Source organism: Coccinella septempunctata, chromosome 7 (assembly GCF_907165205.1).
Source record: "Coccinella septempunctata chromosome 7, icCocSept1.1, whole genome shotgun sequence".
Lineage (NCBI taxonomy): Eukaryota > Metazoa > Arthropoda > Insecta > Coleoptera > Coccinellidae > Coccinella > Coccinella septempunctata.
The window spans coordinates 5,855,675-5,875,792 of record NC_058195.1 but is presented as its reverse complement, the minus strand read 5'-3'; the positions used below and the strand labels follow the sequence as shown (position 1 = coordinate 5,875,792).

Genomic DNA, 20,118 nt, shown 5'->3' with positions numbered 1-20,118 from the left:
AAATTTCAACTTTATTCAATCCCTATACGATTCCTCCACTTTCAATGGCCACAAAATATTTTTTACCATACTATACTTAACTATAATACCGAGGAAGATGAGGAAAACTTGTTTTTGGCTTCAGATCACAATACAGCAAAAAAAATTGGGTCAGAGGAAGAGCAAACACTTAATATTTCAAATATTTATTCTCGCAAACATATAGGACAACAATAAGGATATGGTTTAGAACTATCTGCAGTGTAAGATCCGCAATTCATGAGTGCTGGACACCTGAAATAATTGAATGATTATGCATTCCCCCGAAGAGAGAAAAAATTATATCAACTCTTAGTGAACCTACACCGCGGTTTCACCTGCGTTAATTTAGATTCAAAAAATTTTTTGGGTTGATGTATACCAGCCATTTAAAATATTCCCCATAAATATTTATAAATGCTCAATGAAACTGTACCTACAATTCGAAAAACAAATGTAAAAGCTCCGGTTTCAATGTGAATATTACAAATTTCCGGTTTTTTTCAATACGTAAAAGTTTGAGCTGAAGTTTCTAGGAATATGTTCGAAAAGATCAAAATTTCAAATGATGAAGATGTTTTGATCTATCATTTTATGGTGGCTAGAGACCCTCCATATATTGGTCCAGAATATACCTATTGTCACCTGAGCTTATCAATTTTCTAATCAGTATTTTCTGTTTTTTCGTCTGCATTCAGTTTCACTAGTCATAAAAATCTCCCCTCATCAGTGAAATCGCTAGATACTTGTAGAATTCATCTCATTATTACCCATAATAAGAAATACTTCCATCCACCAAACAATTCACTTTCACGCACGATCCTTGATTTGTCTTCGATTCACCGGTCTTCATATAGCCTATCTGCATTAGGGAGTCATAGCATTCACCTGTTCTGCCTAAAAACATATCCCAAAATGTCCAAAAACCCAGAGAATTGCGAATTTTTTTCGTCAGTTCACCATATACTGGGTGAGTCTTTGACTTGTACAAATTTTCTAATAGAAGATTCTTGAGGTAGAAACAAACAATATTTTCCTATATAATTTTTTTCGATTCCGCCCTGATGAAAAGTTGCAGCCATTTTAAGTTTTCATAATGAGCTATGCCACCTCTGGAAAAATAAAATTCTCCTCAGCCAAATCTATGAGACTACTCATCTGTGGATCCTTTAAACGGATTTGCATTCAGCCAAAGTGGCCAATTTTCCGAATATCACAGGTATTTTTATTTATGAACATTATACGAGAAAATATAAAAAAAACTTTTATTTTACAAAACGTTCAAATATTCATTAGATATAGCGTGCAACTTAGTTTGAAGTTTGAAGAGTTGGGTTCCTTGAATGATCATAATGAGAAAACTGGAAGACGTTGGTGATATCTTGTGTTCGAAAAAGATTCATCAAATAAATGAAAAACTATATTCCGAAATTCATTTCATTCGATGAAACCGTTTGTGAGATAGAACTTTTTATGGTTTTTCAACAGCCTGTATCTTTAGAACCGAACCAATTCAGAAAAAGTGGCAAAGGAAAAAAGCGTTTTTTCTGACCTCAAAAATCTACTGTTGAAATATTTGTACAAGTCAAAGAATAACCCTTAAGTTGAATTATTACCTTGTAGGAAGTTGGCGTTAGGAAGTGCTTTCCACTGAGCTGAGTACACCGAAATAACAGCAAAAGAAATGAAAAATGTGATTACTTGAACGTATTTCATATCGAAGTGAGTAAATGCTGTTTAAAAGAATTCATTAATCCTTTCGTCCAGTTGAGAACAATTAAATAGCTCGATTAATATCGCAGGTGATTGGCTTTTTTATAGTGGTAAATAAAAATTGGTCACTCTATGAATTTATTGCCTCATAATCGGGAACATTACGTGAAATACAAAGGGAGAAAATAGCAATTCAATAATGTCTTTTCCTCTGATGCGTGTACACCTTTTCGTTTGTAAAAGAAAGGCTGTAGGAGAGAACAACGTTTTTATTTCATCCACTGACGCGTAATAGATTGAGACGTTTCATCTGTTGAAGTCTACTCTGGACGATCGATTCAATCAGCCTGATTGAATTCTTCTGATGGAAAAGTTCTGGAACCGTATTCTGACGTCCTGCCATTGCTGGATCCAGAAACGAACTTGTCTGAATCGAAGAGTTCGTTCAAGCTGGCTGGCTCGACGAAAATGCGACTGAAAGAATTTTTCTTCCTTAGATTCCGAATCACAAATATTGGGAAATACTTCATCTCCTTCGATATATTCGTATTCTCTTACTTCCAGTTAAAGCAATGATGGAAGTTGTGAAAATTAAGTAATAATTGTGAAAGTTTTAGACTTAAAAGTTAAAATAAGCTGCTATTCAGAAAAAACACAAGCTTAATAACACATTTCCTAAAAAAGAAGTATGTAAGTACATACACGAGACTTTCACGAGAAAATTTAATAGACAGCAACAGAAACTGTTGAATTTTGAACAGATGTGGCCGATACTTGATGAAATTCACCAGGTGTTAGAATATAAAAAAGCACACATAAAACAGAGTAAACTCACGGAACGTTATTTCTATTCCTCAAATAACTTTCAGGAATTTCTTCGAATTTACGTGGCACTACTTCTATATCATCTGTCCTGAAATAGAGGAAAAGATATTGAACAATAAACTATGCGATCCGAAAACTTTAATTTTTGTCAGTACCTGACGACTCCTCTAGACGTTCTTCCAAAACCAGAACCCAATCTGAGCAAGCTTTCAATAAAATTTCATTGTTTAAACATGAGCACAATATATACAGAAGATAAAACTGTCTAGAATTCATACCTCATATCGCCTCTCTTAGAAGTCCCATAAGATCCTCCAAGACTGAGAGATCCATAAGTTCGTTTTTTCAACAGTGATGTATTTTCCTTAGCTGGCTGAACTTTGAGATCAAATTGATTATTTTCATTAATTTACATACAGTTAATAGACAAAGAAAACTGATTTACTCAAACTACTAGAACTGAAACGAAAATACTTATAAAATCATTTATTTTACATTATAGATCAGAACATTATATAATACACATTTATTTCATGCAATCGATCGGAGAATCAAAACCCTTTACACTAAAAACATATTTGAATTCTGAGAAGATCTCTTTCCTAATAATGCTCCTCCACCAATACTATCCAACGCTCTCTTTCCTAGGAGAGCTCCCCCACCAATACTATCCAGGGCTCTTTTCTCCAAAAACTCTTGTGATCTTTTCCCTAGAAGAGCTCCACCACCAATACTATCCAAAGCCCTTTTCCCCAAAAGGGCCCCACCACCAATCCTATCCAGAGCCCGTTTTCCCAGAAGAGCTCCTCCACCAATACTATCAAGTGCTCTTTTCCCCAAAAGAGCTCCTCCACCAATACTGTCCAATGCCCTTTTTCTGAGCATATCCATGTTGGAACTACTGGAATCTTTTTTAGTCATAACTCCAACTGACAATTCATCTACGATGTCGTTTCTTGGAATATCACCGTCCGAGATAGCATGCAAGATAGCATCTTCCTCATCGTCAATGATTTTTTTCAATAAAAGATCATTATTTAAGTTGATTACGAAAATTCTGCCATTTCCGTTTTCATTGTCGCTGTCCAATACGTCTTTTTTCATATTTTTTGAATGCTCCGCATCGGTTTTGTCTGTAAATACGTTTTTCATAAGGAACTAAAAAGTAATTTAGAACGTGAACTGACTTACTTCACACGTATATATAGCAATTTACAGCATGATGGAACATTGTCGCAGATATTTCATTAACAGAGATATTTAGGTATATAAAACCATTGAGTATCAACCCTCAGGAGTTGAATAATCAAAGATAAGACTAACACTTATATAACAAAAAATTTTGTACATACATGCATTTCATTTCAACTTACCAATAGCTGCAAGTTCTCTTAGGTATTCCTGAAAAAAATCAAGTCGTTAATGCTGAAAATATTATATTACAGAATTGAAACATTCTGTATATAAACATCATGAATAGATCCGTGGACTTGCATGATTCCCATGGAAAGTCGGTAAAGGATAAGCAGCCATCATAGAATACAAAGTATATAGCGCATCCGCCAATTGTTCAATCAATTTATTCCGAAAAGTGAGTATTTGAGTTCGATCCGAATAATGGAGGATCGAATACTTGATTAGATGATTTTTCACTCGAATAAACAGGCGAATAGCCGGATATCAGGTGAGGTACGTTTATCGCTGCACGTTTCGGATTTCTTATTCGAGTCAACCTCATGTTTATCTTGAAGGGGATCGTGTTTCACAGTTTTCCCATTTCCTGGATCATCCAACTTCTTCCCACAGGCAAATAGGACGTGCATATAAAGAGCATTTGGGAATGCATATCTTATTTCGAAAGTAGGAATATTGAATATGTTATTTGCGACATTTTGCAATATGGATATTCACTGCTTGAGCAAGATATTTTGCTCAATAATTCCTCTTTTCTCATCTGATGTAAAAGAGACAATTACACATCGTACGTTTTGTGATAAAAAATATATTCATCGTTTTAGTCCATAATACTGAGAAATATTATGGAAAAAACTTTGAGCTTTGTGAAGAAAACAATACATTCTGAGAACAGATGATTTGGAAAACTAGGGATAGTGTAAAGTGTGAACAACTCTCCACATACAAACAAAATCCAAATTGTGTTCAAAATGAAGATTAAAATGAAACGAATAAAATAAAAGGATATCAAGAAAAATGTGTGTCATACTTTGGATGAAATCTTCATGAATTAAATCAATCAGAATAAGACAATTTGAATCCTATAGAGGGTCTTTTACGCTCAATGAATATTCAGAATTTCATAAATAAGTCCTGTAATATTCCCCCTATTTATCTTCAAATCTTTTAAATTTTATTTTTGCTGGCTTAATTTTCATAGTGTGAAATATGAAAAATCTAGGATGACAATGTTTTCGGATAACAAATGATATTTTGTATCTTATGCCACTAATCTATATCCCGAGCGTTTTTATGAAGTAATATACCAGAGGTATTATAAAAAATCCCTTTGGAAAAACATTAAAATATTTCTCGATTCACATTATTGGAAAGGATCTATAAAAAAACAGTGTATCAGCGACACGTCATCCAGACTGTTCAAAACTACATAGTCAAAAAACTTTTTTCTATATCTACAGAGTGTTTCATGAAAATTTAATTTTAATCTCTGCTTTATTTGGAGTCGAAAAGGTCCTGTAGGCGTTTGTATGGAAATGCTGAATTTCTTCGCGATGTATACTGAATGAAAAACCTTCTTCGGAATGTGTTAAATCCGCCAATACATATATATTTTCTTTTATTGCCGAATTTCCAACTAGTTAAGCTAAATGATGAGGAAAAAAATAATTTCCTTATATCAAAATAGGACTTAGGTCCTAAAAACCTCTAAAACTCACCTCTCTTCTGTTGTACATCGGCACACACGAAGTATAAACAGCCAAAAGGGCAAGGAGGGTGAAAGTTACGTTGATCATCATCTTCGACGGGAAAAATCGGGAAACAGGTGAGTGAAAAACCTGTTGGCACTATATATATAGTTGGTCCCATTCAATTTTCCCTGAAAACGTCATATCCCGAGGGCCAATCAGGGGATTACTCCTACCACTACCTACTCCCTTCACTCCAATAGTCTCTTTTTCACAATGGATAACAGCTAGATGATGTGAAACTTGATTGAACTCTGATACGAGTAAGTTTTAGGAGATTAAACTACCGTCTGTCTGGTGCATTTCCTTCAAATGGAAAAGTTCACAATCTTGATCCGTTTTTGAAAGAGTTTGTTTTCCGTATTCGATTCATTATCGTCAAAAATTAAGGCCCTATATGGGTTGAAGATTATGTAGCTACATAAAATATCGGCAGAAGATCCAAAATATGAGTTATAAAACACATAAAAGTTTAAAATGTAACACTATGGTAATTTTCTGGTGTTTTTCTCTGATATAGATAAATTTTTATCCATCAAAGTTTCTCTGAAATTGTTGATCTTCGCTCCATACGATGCTATACTGTCTTTACCTATTTTTTATTTTTTTAGCTTTTTTGTTCAACAAAAAGTTATGAACAAATAGCCCTAGCAGTCGATTTTTAAACTGATTTAAGCAGATTCCTTAATCGTCGAATCAGTTGCTGTTTCTTGAATATATAAAGATATAATAATTTCATATTTGATAGGCATGTTGTACTTAATTGATATACCCTTCAAGAATTGGTGGCCAATTGTTATATACTGTGGCATATGTTCCAAATTTCCTCTTTTAATAACTGTGCAATCTCTGCTGTAGCTATGATAATTAACACTTTTCTTTATAGGATTACTCTGTTTGCTTTTGTATGAACACCCCATTGCAGAAAAACGATATTATTATTTTCTTGATGTGATATATCGAACAAAATCTTAAAAGCTTTCCCAAAAATGACGTGAGAATATAAAGTGAACCATTGTGAAGTCAAGATCTTTACAAAGGTTGTTATAAACGTAGATTAAAAAACTAAAAGATTTGCTCAAAAGTTTCTCTAATATGTCAGTAGTGTAGTCCACGCCATACCCACGAAAATCCCCAGCTATTAAGCGCAGTTTTTAGATGAACTGCTCTGGCAAAAATGCTCATCATCTACTAAATTATTCGATCAAAATCAATCGCAATCAGTTTTTCCTATATTCACAAGAATTTCTTGCTGAAAAAAATAAAATTCTACTCCTTAATTCTTCAATTTATTAAACAATAGTAACAACTTTAAATAAAAACCATAAAAAGCATCCTCTAGCTAGGATATTGTCTTTTTCATTTCTCCTAGAGGTAGAGGGAAATAATCCAATCAATACAAGAAAACACCTCTAATTCCTAAGTTATATTATATGCAATATCCGACCTACCAAATCAAACTTCATATAGGTAGTCAAATCCTCTTAACATATCCAAAAACAAGCCCGCATATCCCAACAAACACGCACCTGCTCCAGTAGCTAGTCTGGGTATAGATCGATATTTTCCAAACCCTGTTCATACTGGCACCTTAGGTGAGATTATATTATTGATCCAGAAAATTAACCACCTCATTACAGAATATCTTTTAAAATGAAAAAAAAAGTTCGATTTAAGAGACAGGCTCATAAGATAGGGTTTATGGACGATGTAGGTCGAAAATTATTGGATAATAGCCCATGAACACCTTTCAGCTTAAATGCCCACTTTCACGTATTTAATTATAGTTTTTTTTTAAATCTGTTGCGCGACTCTGGTCCACTAATATTGGTGATATCTTCAGCAGTGTGAATTTGAAATATTCCTGTTTTTCTGACGTATTACCAGTTCCAAAGATTGGAACATTTTTAAGGTTACTTACTCATACAAATAAATTATCTCGCAAAAAGTAAAAAAATATTAGCGATAATCTAAAGATTTTTTTTTTGGTTTCGTGCACCGCGTATCTTCAGCTGATTTTTTTGCGCTCTTGAGGAAATTGTGCTCTGACCTTTCTCTAAGATTTTCTTGAACAAATTGATACCTATCCAGAAAAAACTTGTTCTTTCGAGATTGATTATAAGTCAATGTTTCCCGATACATTTTTATAAGATCAACAAATTTTAATGGATGATAGCATTATATGTATAATCGAGATTATTCACACTGTTGAAACATATGTATAGGGCGAACGGTAGTGAATCCTGAATTTTTTATTGATTGCCTACCTCATATATTTTATCTTTGAGTACTCACTATGCCTAAAATCAAAACCAATAAACTTAAATTATCTTAATAGTATTCAAACAAAAACGGAGTGATCAATGAGTGGATATCTGAGCTGCTTGCCCACATTTCTACAGAACCGTAACGAAAAAATATAATTCTGTATTATTATAATGCAATATGTTTTGCGCCTGCAGGCTTATCCATCAACATTGAAAAATATTCAGCATGTTTTACATGCAGTATGTTTAGGGGTGGTGAACCCTAAAAATAAAAATGTTTTTTAGGTGCTAGGTGCTATCAAGTTTTCTCATATAATTTATTTTTCAAATAAATGTTAGATTTGCGAATATTTCAGAGCTTTTTTGTAATTTACCGCCAGAGATGACACAAGACACAGAGATGTCATTCGTCACTATCAAACGAGGCAACCTCTCTAATGTCAAATCTTCTTCAAAACAGCTGATTTTCTGATTTTTCTGTGGTCAGTGTGGTCCTGATTTGGATGAAAAGAAAATTTTCAGTTTTCCAAAATACGTATTCTTCAATCGAGAAAAATTTTTCACTGAAGAGAAAACTCAACATAACCTCATAATATTGTAGGTCTGGTTGGAAATAGTGAAACCAATCTGCTATGACTAGAGTGCCTTCCTAGGCCATTATATAATATTTTTTGTGATATATCTTATAAGTCCTAAATATGTTGCGTTCCACTGTTAGCAAGATACTTAGTGGATCGAAAATAAGCTCCAAATATTTAGCAGTCACTTGTAGAACCAGCTCTGATGTTGCTAAAAAGCCAGAAAAAATTGAAGTCTTCATCGATGATCAGTCGGTTTTAGTTGAACCAGGAACCACCGTCTTACAAGCAGCAGCCCAAATTGGTGTGGAAATACCTAGATTTTGTTATCATGAAAGACTTGCAGTGGCCGGAAATTGCCGTATGTGCTTGGTTGAAGTTGAAAAGTCACCTAAACCGGTTGCAGCTTGTGCTATGCCAGTAATGAAAGGTCAGTTAGGAATAACAAATTTATATGAAATCTGCAAGATCTATTTCAGGATGGCGTATTAAGACTAACTCTGAAATGACCAAGAAGGCTCGTGAAGGTGTTATGGAATTCCTACTGGTCAATCACCCTTTGGATTGCCCTATTTGTGATCAAGGTGGAGAATGTGATCTACAAGATCAGTCGATGGCATTTGGCTCAGACAGATCAAGATTCACTGATATACATTTTTCTGGAAAGAGAGCTGTGGAGGATAAAGACCTAGGACCTTTGATTAAAACAGTTATGACCAGGTGTATTCATTGTACCAGATGCATAAGATTCGCTTCTGAAGTCGCTGGTATCGATGATTTAGGTGAAGTCTAAGTGTGGTATTTTGAAAAAATTTTATGAACTGTTTTAATTTAGGAACTACTGGTCGTGGTTCAGACATGCAAATTGGCACCTATGTTGAAAAGTTATTCATGTCGGAATTATCTGGAAATGTGATTGATCTCTGCCCTGTTGGAGCCCTAACTAGTAAACCCTATAGTTTTACCGCTAGACCGTGGGAAATAAGAAAGATTGATTCGATAGATGTTTTGGATGCTGTAGGTTCTAATATTGTAGTTTCTACTAGAACAAATGAGGTATTACGTATCCTGCCTAGATTAAATGAAGAAATCAATGAAGAATGGTGAGTTCAAACCATGGAAATAATAATATATATAGTTATTTTGTAAATTTACTGACGGTTTCATTCAAGGTTAGCAGATAAAGCTAGGTTCGCATATGATGGCCTGAAAAGGCAACGTCTTATTACTCCCATGTTGAAAGATAATAAAAATCAGTTGACTCCAGTAGATTGGGAAGTCGCTCTTCTGACAGTTGGAAAAGTTCTTCAACAGGCAGGTGAGTCTGAAGAACTGTTCGATATGCTTAAAATTGTCGAATATAAATATGTTCATTTTTCATTTCAGGACCCAATGTTGCCGCTATCGCTGGCGGAATGGCAGATGCTGAAACCCTTGTGGCTGTCAAGGACTTGTTGAATCGTTGCGACTCCGAGTTGACTTGCACTGAACATGTATTCCCAATGGATGGTTCGGGCACTGATCTGAGATCATCTTACTTGTTGAATGATAAAATACAGGGTGCGGAAGAAGCAGATGCGATTCTTCTCATTGGTACAAACCCAAGATTCGAGGCTCCTCTCTTAAACACCCGCATATTGAAAACTTACCGCTATAATGAGGCCGAGGTAGCAGTTATTGGCCCCAAGGTCGATCTACCCTACGAATACCACCATTTGGGTAACAGTTCAAAGGCAATAAACGACGTAGCTAAAGGTACAAGTCCCTTCTGTAAGATTCTGAAGAACGCAAAGAAACCGTTGATAATTGTTGGAGCGGATCTCTTGAAGAGACCTGACGGAGCTGCAATTCTCTCAACGGTTCAGTCCATCTCTGCACAACTTCCAAACAAACCAGAGGGTTGGAAATCTTTGAACATCTTACACAAAGTTGCTAGTCAGGTAATTATTCCATTTGGGTAGAATTTGTTTCTTATTTACACGAAAAATTTCATTTTAGGTTGCCGCTTTGGACATTGGTTATACGCCTGGTATTGAAAAAATCCGTCAAGCCAAACCGAAAGTACTGTTTTTGATTGGGGCCGATGAAGGAGCAATAAATAAGGAAGATTTGCCTCAAGACTGTTTCATCGTTTATCAAGGTACGATAATGATGAATCGGGTACCAAAATTACATGAAATTTATTTCAGGTCATCATGGAGATCAAGGTGCCAGCATAGCTGATGCTGTTTTGCCCGGTGCAGCTTATACGGAAAAACAAGCCACCTACGTCAACACCGAAGGTAGAGCTCAACAAACGTTGCCTGCAGTCAGTCCACCAGGCTTGGCTAAGGAAGATTGGAAAATTATTAGAGCGTTGTCTGAAATCATTGGGATGAAATTACCATACGACGATTTGAACGAAATTAGGAGTAGGTTGAATGAGGTAGCGCCACATTTGACCAGGTACGGAGAGGTTGAGGGCGCTAACTACTTCAAACAAGCTGCCCAACTTTTGCAGGTAAGATAATATATTTTCCACAGATAATTCTTGGGTAAGTGCTATGGCCTGACATCAAATATAGGTTAACCAGAGAAAACCGTTGAAATTTATAAATAAATATTTTTCTAGGACAAGAAGTTGGTTGATGATGGTCCGATCGATGTAAAGATTAAAGAACTGAAAGATTACTATATGACAGACTCCATAAGCAGAGCTTCAACTGTAATGGCGAAATGTGTACAAGCCGTAATGAAACAGAAAGAATCAAAATATTGAAATTATAGAAGTATGTTCTAGAATAAATACACAATTGTAAATTGTTTTGTAAAATATAAGAGCAAAGGCTATGAAGGCGCTTCAATAAAAAGACATAATATGATATTTATATTATTTTAATGGGGACCAATTCACAACTAATCGGATCATAATTGAATAAAATTCAAAATAAGCGGTTTCACACCATAAAAGGCTGGGTTAAGACGAAGAAACGCTTTGCCAGCCCTACAGCAAAGATTACAATCTTTGCCCTACAGTAACCAACAGACCTACAAAAGGTCAACATCATAGACTAATAAAGGGTTAATTAGTCTATGGTTAACATAACCTAGCATAAAATTGTAAATATGATTTTGAAGTAACGGATTCTAAATAAAAAACATCCCTTTATTGGCTACAAAATATGTATAATTTACATATTTTCACAGTTTTCTTCAGATGTTCAAGATCCGATAAGCAAACAGAAAGCAAAGATCATTCCCAGAGGCAGAGAAATACGTTCAATGTACAGAACCCCCGAATAATATGGAAAATCTCATACATTTTACAATTCCGTAAATATTACATACATTTGAAAATTATCACATTTATTCCGATGGTCAACATCAGACTAGACTAATCCAGCGATATTCTAGACTAAAATTCCGAATTGGAAAGATTTTAACCTTCGTCTTATTTCATTACAAATGAAACGAACTTCGAATACTAAATTCAACAAAAAAAAAGTACAAAATAGAAATATGTACATGATCAGTGGAATAATACTAGACTGTCATAGAACCTGCAGCGAAAAACAATCTTTAGCACAGTCTATTGGCAGTATTGAAACTTATCGTAGAACCTATCAGAAATTTCCGTTGAGCAAATAAATTTATTGGAAAAGTAAGAACTCAAGTCCTGCCCATAGAATGCAGTGAAATAATTCAAATATTCGTCACATCAAATTTATTACAGCATTAAGGGTTGCAGAACCTGCGTAATCGATTATGGCACAGCTATAACACCTACTCCGACTCCCCCTTCATGGGCGATCATGTCGGGAGCAAAATTCCAAGAGTCAGTCTTCGGGTCGTATACTTCCACGCTGACAAGATTGGAAATACCGTCATACCCACCAACAGCCCACAACTTACAGGCGTTGGCAGTTAAAGCTACTCTGCTCCTTTGAAATTTCATTGAAGCTACGAAAGTCCACCTAGAATAATTGAATACAATTAAAATTAAATAAAAATCGACACTATTCTCGCCATACTCACTTGTTAGTGTCAGGATCATACCTCTCCACCGTTCTTAAAAATGAACTTCCGTCATAACCACCACAGGCGTAGATTTTTCCACCCAAAACCGCAACTCCCAAACGACACCTGAAATGTGAACAACCATGTAAAAATTATTTTTCAATTATTCTTTCGTACTTACCTCTTTTTCAGCATTGGAGCAACTTCAGTCCAAGTATTAGTGTTTGGGTCAAATCTTTCAACAGAATCGAATATCGACAAACCATCATGGCCTCCCAAGGCGTAAATAAAACCTTGACACGAGATAACAGCACTGGCACTCCTAGATTTGTTCATTGGTGTCAAGGAACACCATGTATTCGTATTGGGGTGATACATCTCGACAGAACTCAATGAAGTAACTCCATCATATCCTCCACACACATAAATGATATCTCCCAGGGCAGCCGCAGCTAACGCACTGTAAATTATTGATTTTTACGGAAGAAAAGAAACTTATATAACAAGTAGCCGTTACCTCCTTTTACACTGCATGGGAGCTACAAGAGACCACTCCTTTTTCACAGCATCATACATTTCAACACTTGAAAGCCTGTCTTTCCCGTTATAACCTCCAAATGCATAGAGTCGACTTTTTAGCACTGCAACTCCTAACCTAGATCTGAGCATTGTCATAGAAGGAGCCAATTGCCATTGGTTGGTATGTGGATCAAAAAATTCCACATCATTCAAAGAATCACCTGGAGATAAAATGAGTTTGTTTGTGAAAAAATAACCAAGCGTTTGAAGAATTACCATGTCGATTAAGACCTCCAACAACATAAATAAAACCGTTGATATCGGAAGCTCTTGGTTTCGTTCTGAAACTTTGCATCAGAGATCTTCTCTCTGGTATGAGGTGGAATGTTCTAGCTTCATCCATTAGATCACTTCAAATATAAAACTCAATTTGGAAATTTCAATTTCAATATTAAACTTACCGGCATTGAAAAGAGTACCGTATAAGTTCCTCTGATGCCACTCTGTCAGTTAGATAAAGAGGGGAAAGTAGGGGTAAACGTACTAGTGCCAATAATTCTGGTAAATAATCCTTTCTATTCTCTTTATACTTAACCCAACGCATACAAGCTTCAAAAACCTGTTCTTCACTGAAAAAAAAAATGTGGCAATATAAATACTTGAAAGAACTGAATCATTTTATATACCTTTCAACCCTGAGATCATTTTTCTTCAACAGTTTTTTCACGTCCGTCACTGGTAGGTTCAAAAACTCCTCATTTTGTGAAACTTCATGGAAGTATGTTTCTACATATTTATCTACAGATTCAGCTAATGAATTACATCCCAAGGAGTCCGCAAAATCCCTAAACCCCAATGCATTTTGAGGATGTAACCTATATGGTGAGAATTTGTTAATGACATCCTGATAAAATGGCTTTGATTACTCCAGGGCAAGCAACGAGTTTCTTAGAACTTCTGTATGTAAAAGTTTGCCTGTCCTACAGTAACCAATGATTTTGGTTAGTGTTCTTCATGCAATTCAGGAGAATACAAACCTTTGTAGTAAGTAATTTGCACAGGCATCCCTAACTTTTGATAACTGTAGGAAAGAAGCACCTATCATAATACTTTGCACATTACTGGGATCTAGAGTAACTTTTCCAGAATATGCAAAATTAATGAGAGCTTCCAAGGCTGTAGGGTCAATACATTGCATTTCAATCTCCCTGCTTCTAGACTCAATCATGTCATTCGTAAACATAGCATGGAAATATGGAATAGTGGATGCTAAGACAATACGGTGGGCACTGAATGACTGTCCATCAACCTAGGAAAATTATGGTTGGCAATTACTCAAATAGGCACTTTGACACTTCAAAGCTTTACCTTAAGGATAACATCACATAAACGACCCTGTCTTCTAATCTCCTCCATACAGGGAAAAGCAGAAGGAAATAAATCTGTTTGTTGAAAAACCAAATTCTGATTATTCATAGAAATAATATATTTAGGGATGTCTGGTCCCTCATCGCAGTCCATCATTCTTTACCGCTTCAACTTTTTCACGATAGGGTAATTATACCCTGTATCAGAATCAGAATAATTAGTTTATTGTTTATTTATCAGTATCCACTGGACTGTCAGATTGTTGACGTTTGTTTTGGATTTTCAGGTTAGATGGTGTCAGAAGAACTGTCAGAGACAGGTGTCTCTGACGTCTTCACCATAGACAGTCTCTAATTTAAATTAATTTATTTAAAAAAATTCTGACTGAAATATTTAAATTAACGATTATGATCTCTATCAGAGACAAACTCGGAATAAAATGGGAAGATTTTCACATTCTTATCCAAGATTGTTTAATCTCCTCAATTTAAAACAGATTTAAAACAAGAGTACTTACCACAAGATTTGAAATGATCCTCACGTGCGAGGATAAAATAAAAAAATTATTGAAAATGGCAGGTCTGCATTTAACGGACAGGATTATTTTTTCACAAGAATTCAGACACTGACAAATTATCGTTTTTCTCCCGTGGAAACTTCATTATTATGATAAAAATTGGATATACAGATCTTTTGCCTTTAATTTTATTAAATAACCTAATGAGCAATTTATTTATTTGTTGATTATCAAAATCTCTATAAAAGATAACCTCAACCAGATAATAATTCGAGTAAATTGTTATAATTTTGAGCGAAAATGAATCGTGTGAATCTTTTTATTAAAAATTTAATGAAACAGGTAACGGAAACTAACTAGATATAACTGATGTACTATAAATAATTGATACAATTGCTGCCCCTTTCAAAAATGTCCAATTTCGAAAACTAGTGATTCAACTATTTTTTTTATAGGCATGCCGCAATTCTTATTATTCCACTCAAACAGGTAATCCTGTTTTGGTGGAATTTGAGGATGGTGTGAAAAATATTATTTTATCTGATGAAAAAACTCGGTGAGAAAATAATGTCTTACCTCTCGCCCGAGACATTGATTCATTATCACTATGTTTGTAGTAATGCTCTTTCAATAGTTATGATGAAAAGTCTTATAGATAACATAAGAAAGGAAGAACATAATCCAGAATTGAGATGTATTGTGATAGGAGCTAATGGAAAAGTATTCTCAGCAGGTCACAATCTCAAAGAGTTGGTGAATTTTTTCTTAACATCTTAAAAGACTCGCACTAACAGTTTAATTTGCAGTCTAGTGAAAAAGATATTGAGACACACAAAGAAGTTTTCAGTTTAGCCTTTCAACTCATGAATGCTATTATAGATTCCCCAGTACCGGTGATAGCTAAGGTCAATGGAGTAGCAGCCGCTGCTGGTTGTCAGCTAGTTGCCCAATGTGATCTATCGATCTGTTCAAGACAAAGTTCATTCTTAACGCCTGGGTAATTCAATAAGGAACAGAATGCTGATTCATGTATTATCTTATTTCTCGTTTCAGAGTAAATTTTGGTATTTTTTGTTCAACACCAGGCGTAGCATTATCCAGAAAGCTGCACCAGAGTACAACATTGAAAATGCTTCTAACCGGAAGATCAATATCAGCAGATGAAGCTAAAACCGCAGGACTAATAACAGAAGTTTGCGATGAAAATGAACTTGATCAAATAGTTACTTCTTATTGTGACGATATTAAAAAAAAAAGTAGGGAAGTTTTATCACTGGGAAAAAGATTTTATTACGAACAGGTTTGATGATTCTTTGCTCAACTATTCTTCTTTTAGTAGGACTTGCTTTTTTTTTAGCTCAACTTGGGGATTAAGGAGGCTTATAGGACAGGGAGGGATGTAATGGTGGAAAACCTACAGTTGAGGGATGGTAGAGAAGGGGTCGATAGTTTTATACAGAAAAGGAAAGCAATTTGGAAACATGGCATCACTGAAAGTATCTGAAAATATTAAACATCAAATATAAGTTTTTCGAATTTTAATTTTCAGTAAGGAAAATAAACTTTCAGAATAAGGCGGGGAACAATTTCGGGCAAAGCCAATGTAATGAATCAAAAATTGGGTTTTCAAACAATTTTATTGAAATAAGATTGAAATATACAAAAAGAAATTAAATCATAATTGCTCTATTCTTTGAATACTCATAAGTTAGATATTAGAGAACCAACAGTCTATTAAGAATACCGGATTATTCAATAATCCAACGATCATAATCGTCAATTTCACACACAAATTTCTTTACCTGCAATTTCCTACATGTTCAAGTTCTTTCCTTTAGAACTTACGCTTTGTTAAATTTTCAACACGATACCAGATATAACTAAGATTATACACCTTCCTTAAGTATTTATAAGGAACTTTACATATATAAATATACGATGCTCGAACACTTAGACACCTGATAATATTAACACTGTAGATAAATAGTTTCGGAGCGAATAGAGGGAACTTGCCCAATACAAACACAAATTCTCAAATCCTGCTTCTTCTTCAAATATATAATGACATTGAATGTACTCAATACGATAACAATAAAATGATGGCCATTATTTTAATCATTGTGAAATACTGATCTACTTATAATCATATAGTGAAATGGAAATGTTTTCGACTTGCTATCTATGCAATAACAAATTTCATACCTCCCTATTCCGACTGATTCACTTTGGATGTTCCAACCTAAAAAAATTTAATAGAATTACTAATCGATTCATCGAAATGTTATCATCTAATTACCTTGTCAACTTCTTGAGCAATTTCATCAACATGGATATTAGTCTCCGTTGCTGGTGGTGGAACTGAATTATTTTCATTTACTCCAATAGCCCCCTCTCTTTCCTCGGTCAAACCTTCCATTGCTACTGCAAGATGGTATTGATTATTCATGTTTTCCTGCAAAATCTGAAAAGAAATTGTCCATGAAAATTGACTGTCTAATGAAAAATTCATTTTTTAATTTAACCTCTACTGTAGCAGGGTACGGTGGTGGTTGATCCCCCATAACGTCCTGGTATGATGGTGGTGGTGTCTGTTTGGCTAGTCTTCCACACATTGCTGCCTCTTGACCGCACAAAATGCTACTGTAATCAGGATCAGACATTTGACCATCTGTAGCATCAAAAGCTATAAAGTGGATGGTACTCCTTATATTTTGTTGTTTTAAAGATAGGAATTTATAACAACGCCAAACAATTGAGATACAACACGCCTGAAATACAAAACAGATTTTCAACATTGTAAACTTGAACGGCTCATAATAAAATCACCTTCCATGCCATCGCAATCAGAAATGTAGATAAAACAACGATGGATAACATTTGGGGACTCAAAGACAGCAGTAGCTTCTTGGACGGTAAATTATGCCAATGTTCTTCAACCATATGATGGATTGATCTCAGGTAACAAAAATACCCTGTTGCTGTTAAACTGGAAGAACCAAAACCTCACAAAATTTCACTTAAAACATAAATGAGTCAACTTACGCAGTGACAGCAAAATCGAAGACTTGTAAGCAGAAGAATGGTAGCAAATGGTGTGCTTTCCCCTTTATGGTTCCATAAAGCATGCATAATGTGATAGCCAGGGTACAAATTGTAACAAGAGCACCCGAATCCATATCCGCTAATGACATAAAAAAACCAATTGAGCCTTTATACTTTTGCACAAATTACAAAAACCATTAACAAAAGCACAAGAAATTAAAAGATTACAAAGGAAATGAAGATTAATCTCTTACATGAATAAATTGTTCTTCCATCCTGGGTTGTCGGCAAATAATAAGGGTACTCATCAGCTTTAACTTTGCTCAAAGGAGTTGGCAAAAAATCATTCTGTTGGAAATCTTCATGATGATCTCTTTGTTCCATCAAGTTATGATTTCTCATCAATAGAGCCAAAACAACTAGAGCCAGCAAGTGGAGCGACTTAAAAAAAAGCAAGTTGTTTATATTATGTTAGGAAACATAAGAATTAATTGCACACAATAAACGTTTACTCACCAAATGCCATATTCCTAATATGATTGTAGCTGTGCGTACATGAATACAACCAAAACAACTCCACTCACTATTTCTACGAGAACCTAACTTTCCTAATCTCATGGCTAACATCTGAAATGTTTTGAGGGAATTTAAAGGAATAACGATAAGAACGTTCAATTTCAGGGTCGATTATTCACAAACATATTGTAGACTACTTTAGATGATTTGTCCAGAATTTAAACGAGTTCAAACTGAATATACATATTGGAATTGGAATCAATAGAGAACAAAGCTTACCTAGATTACTATGTTATTGTTCAAAACGCAAATATCTAGAATTTACGTGCAGTTTTCAATGATCTTATTAAATGATTTCTCAAAACAAAACTCCCAATTAAAAACGTCCCACAACCACAAGTGTCAAAATATCAATTCTGTTGACAATTGACATTTTTGTCAAACGTAGGTAGAGGTGCGATCAAAAATTCTCGTTTGATGCCCTTTTTTCCTAAAATTTTCTATCAAAAAGTAACTAGAAAAAGTTGTTACTCTCTGCTTTTACCCCAAATATCCGTTTCTCATAGCAAAAACACAAACCCAAAAGGGATTAAAATTGAAACAGAAGTTTCCAACAATTTGGAAAATTCAAAACAAAAGAAAAAGCTGTTGAAGAAACTTTGGCGAAATTTTTAGCAATTTCATCAGCAACTTATTGGTCGATATTTATAAATCAAATCCTAAAATAAAATAAAAATCAGGAGCGATTTATCTGAGTACAAAGTTTAAATTCCAATGGTGCTCATCTGAAGTCTAATATATTTTCATTAGTGACTTTGTATTTTACATTGCGCTTGTTATAATATGTTATTTAGTTACGACTTAAGAAAGAATCCGAATTTACTTTATTAATTAGATTAATAAACTGTTTTTAATCCTCTTCGCCATATCGTAGTAGTTACGTTATAGGGATGGGGCGTTATTCTCTAACCTGTTATTTAACAACGGTTATTCAAAAAAAGCAATAACTAACCGTTATATGTCCTGAACAATAACAGGTTGCGCAGTAACGTGTGCGCGAAATATGTAGTCTCAAATCGTTGAAAAAGCCGTTTATTCAGACCGTTTCTGATATAACAGTCGTCGACGTTGGCGTTGAAAAAGCCGTTTATTCAGACCGTTTCTGATATAACAGTCGGCGACGTTGGCGTTGAAAAAGCCGTTTATTCAGACCGTTTCTGATATAACAGTCGGCGACGTTGGCGTTGAAAAAGCCGTTTATTCAGACCGTTTCTGATATAACAGTCGGCGACGTTGGCGTTGAAAAAGCCGCTTATTTAGACCGTTTCTGATATAACTCTCGACGACGTTGGCGTTGATGCCGTTGATAGAGTTTAGCAGAGAGGTTGTTTCTGGCGGTTATTGTTTAGTTAAACCGTTTCTCATATAACAGTCGGCGATATTGGACTTGTTGGCGGTTAGTTAGATCGTTTGTTGGCGTTTATTAACAGTTTACACTTTTCAAACTGATAGCGTTGGCCATATTCTCGACTCTCGATCTCGGTTGATGGTTCTATTACGTTAGCGGGCGGATGGGAGGCTGTTATTGGTACATTATGTTGTTCACATCGAAGTGATGAGATTGGATAAAATATCGGGAGGAGCACTCACCGCAGATATTAGCCGATATAAGCGTACTATTTTATTGTCTATATAGAATTAATAAATCGAACTTGGAATAGGACGAATGGATAATAAGAGTATCCAGATGAAAAAAACAAATGAAAAATGGTTATTTAAATATTGGGGAACATATTGAATACTCTAATATTTTTCAT

At 34.9% G+C, this 20,118-nt stretch overlaps 6 protein-coding genes across 7 annotated transcripts; 2 read left to right on the top strand and 4 right to left on the bottom strand.

Annotated features, from left to right (window-relative positions):
* Nucleotides 1–169: 169 nt before the first annotated feature.
* On the bottom strand, nucleotides 170–2,935 carry LOC123316829. Of its 2 annotated transcripts, XM_044903078.1 has the most exons (6): nucleotides 2,835–2,935; nucleotides 2,712–2,762; nucleotides 2,567–2,644; nucleotides 1,635–2,205; nucleotides 789–915; nucleotides 170–273 (listed from the first exon to the last, which is right to left on the bottom strand). In XM_044903078.1, exons 1-4 carry the CDS (start codon nucleotides 2,837–2,839, stop codon nucleotides 2,070–2,072), a joined length of 270 nt encoding a protein of 89 aa, XP_044759013.1. In that variant the 5' UTR covers nucleotides 2,840–2,935; the 3' UTR covers nucleotides 170–273; nucleotides 789–915; nucleotides 1,635–2,069. The 2 variants fall into 2 exon arrangements, with proteins under 2 accessions (XP_044759013.1, XP_044759012.1); XM_044903077.1 differs by lacking the exons at nucleotides 2,567–2,644; nucleotides 2,712–2,762; nucleotides 2,835–2,935 and having other exon boundaries at nucleotides 1,635–1,789.
* A 94-nt stretch (nucleotides 2,936–3,029) lies between these two features.
* On the bottom strand, nucleotides 3,030–5,596 carry LOC123316828 (buccalin-like). Its single transcript, XM_044903076.1, has 3 exons — nucleotides 5,469–5,596; nucleotides 3,930–3,957; nucleotides 3,030–3,689 (listed from the first exon to the last, which is right to left on the bottom strand). The coding sequence occupies exons 1-3, from the start codon at nucleotides 5,547–5,549 to the stop codon at nucleotides 3,118–3,120; spliced, it is 681 nt and encodes a 226-aa protein (XP_044759011.1). The 5' UTR covers nucleotides 5,550–5,596; the 3' UTR covers nucleotides 3,030–3,117.
* A 2,604-nt stretch (nucleotides 5,597–8,200) lies between these two features.
* On the top strand, nucleotides 8,201–11,191 carry LOC123316503 (NADH-ubiquinone oxidoreductase 75 kDa subunit, mitochondrial). Its single transcript, XM_044902606.1, has 8 exons — nucleotides 8,201–8,773; nucleotides 8,823–9,125; nucleotides 9,179–9,446; nucleotides 9,516–9,661; nucleotides 9,730–10,283; nucleotides 10,342–10,483; nucleotides 10,533–10,843; nucleotides 10,955–11,191. Exons 1-8 carry the CDS (start codon nucleotides 8,464–8,466, stop codon nucleotides 11,099–11,101), a joined length of 2,181 nt encoding a protein of 726 aa, XP_044758541.1. The 5' UTR covers nucleotides 8,201–8,463; the 3' UTR covers nucleotides 11,102–11,191.
* A 283-nt stretch (nucleotides 11,192–11,474) lies between these two features.
* Nucleotides 11,475–14,522, bottom strand: LOC123316504 (kelch-like protein 18). The gene is made up of 9 exons (XM_044902607.1): nucleotides 14,227–14,522; nucleotides 13,896–14,167; nucleotides 13,545–13,733; nucleotides 13,320–13,487; nucleotides 13,135–13,268; nucleotides 12,857–13,079; nucleotides 12,521–12,799; nucleotides 12,358–12,465; nucleotides 11,475–12,296 (listed from the first exon to the last, which is right to left on the bottom strand). Exons 1-9 carry the CDS (start codon nucleotides 14,380–14,382, stop codon nucleotides 12,086–12,088), a joined length of 1,740 nt encoding a protein of 579 aa, XP_044758542.1. The 5' UTR covers nucleotides 14,383–14,522; the 3' UTR covers nucleotides 11,475–12,085.
* A 249-nt stretch (nucleotides 14,523–14,771) lies between these two features.
* On the top strand, nucleotides 14,772–16,424 carry LOC123318051 (enoyl-CoA hydratase domain-containing protein 3, mitochondrial). Its single transcript, XM_044904735.1, has 6 exons — nucleotides 14,772–15,085; nucleotides 15,199–15,299; nucleotides 15,361–15,496; nucleotides 15,550–15,740; nucleotides 15,797–16,043; nucleotides 16,101–16,424. Exons 1-6 carry the CDS (start codon nucleotides 15,044–15,046, stop codon nucleotides 16,245–16,247), a joined length of 864 nt encoding a protein of 287 aa, XP_044760670.1. The 5' UTR covers nucleotides 14,772–15,043; the 3' UTR covers nucleotides 16,248–16,424.
* LOC123318050 (lysosomal-associated transmembrane protein 4B) lies at nucleotides 16,362–18,742 on the bottom strand. Its single transcript, XM_044904734.1, has 8 exons — nucleotides 18,581–18,742; nucleotides 18,302–18,412; nucleotides 18,040–18,226; nucleotides 17,786–17,924; nucleotides 17,570–17,729; nucleotides 17,266–17,511; nucleotides 17,040–17,204; nucleotides 16,362–16,982 (listed from the first exon to the last, which is right to left on the bottom strand). Exons 2-8 carry the CDS (start codon nucleotides 18,410–18,412, stop codon nucleotides 16,950–16,952), a joined length of 1,041 nt encoding a protein of 346 aa, XP_044760669.1. The 5' UTR covers nucleotides 18,581–18,742; the 3' UTR covers nucleotides 16,362–16,949.
* Nucleotides 18,743–20,118: the final 1,376 nt, after the last annotated feature.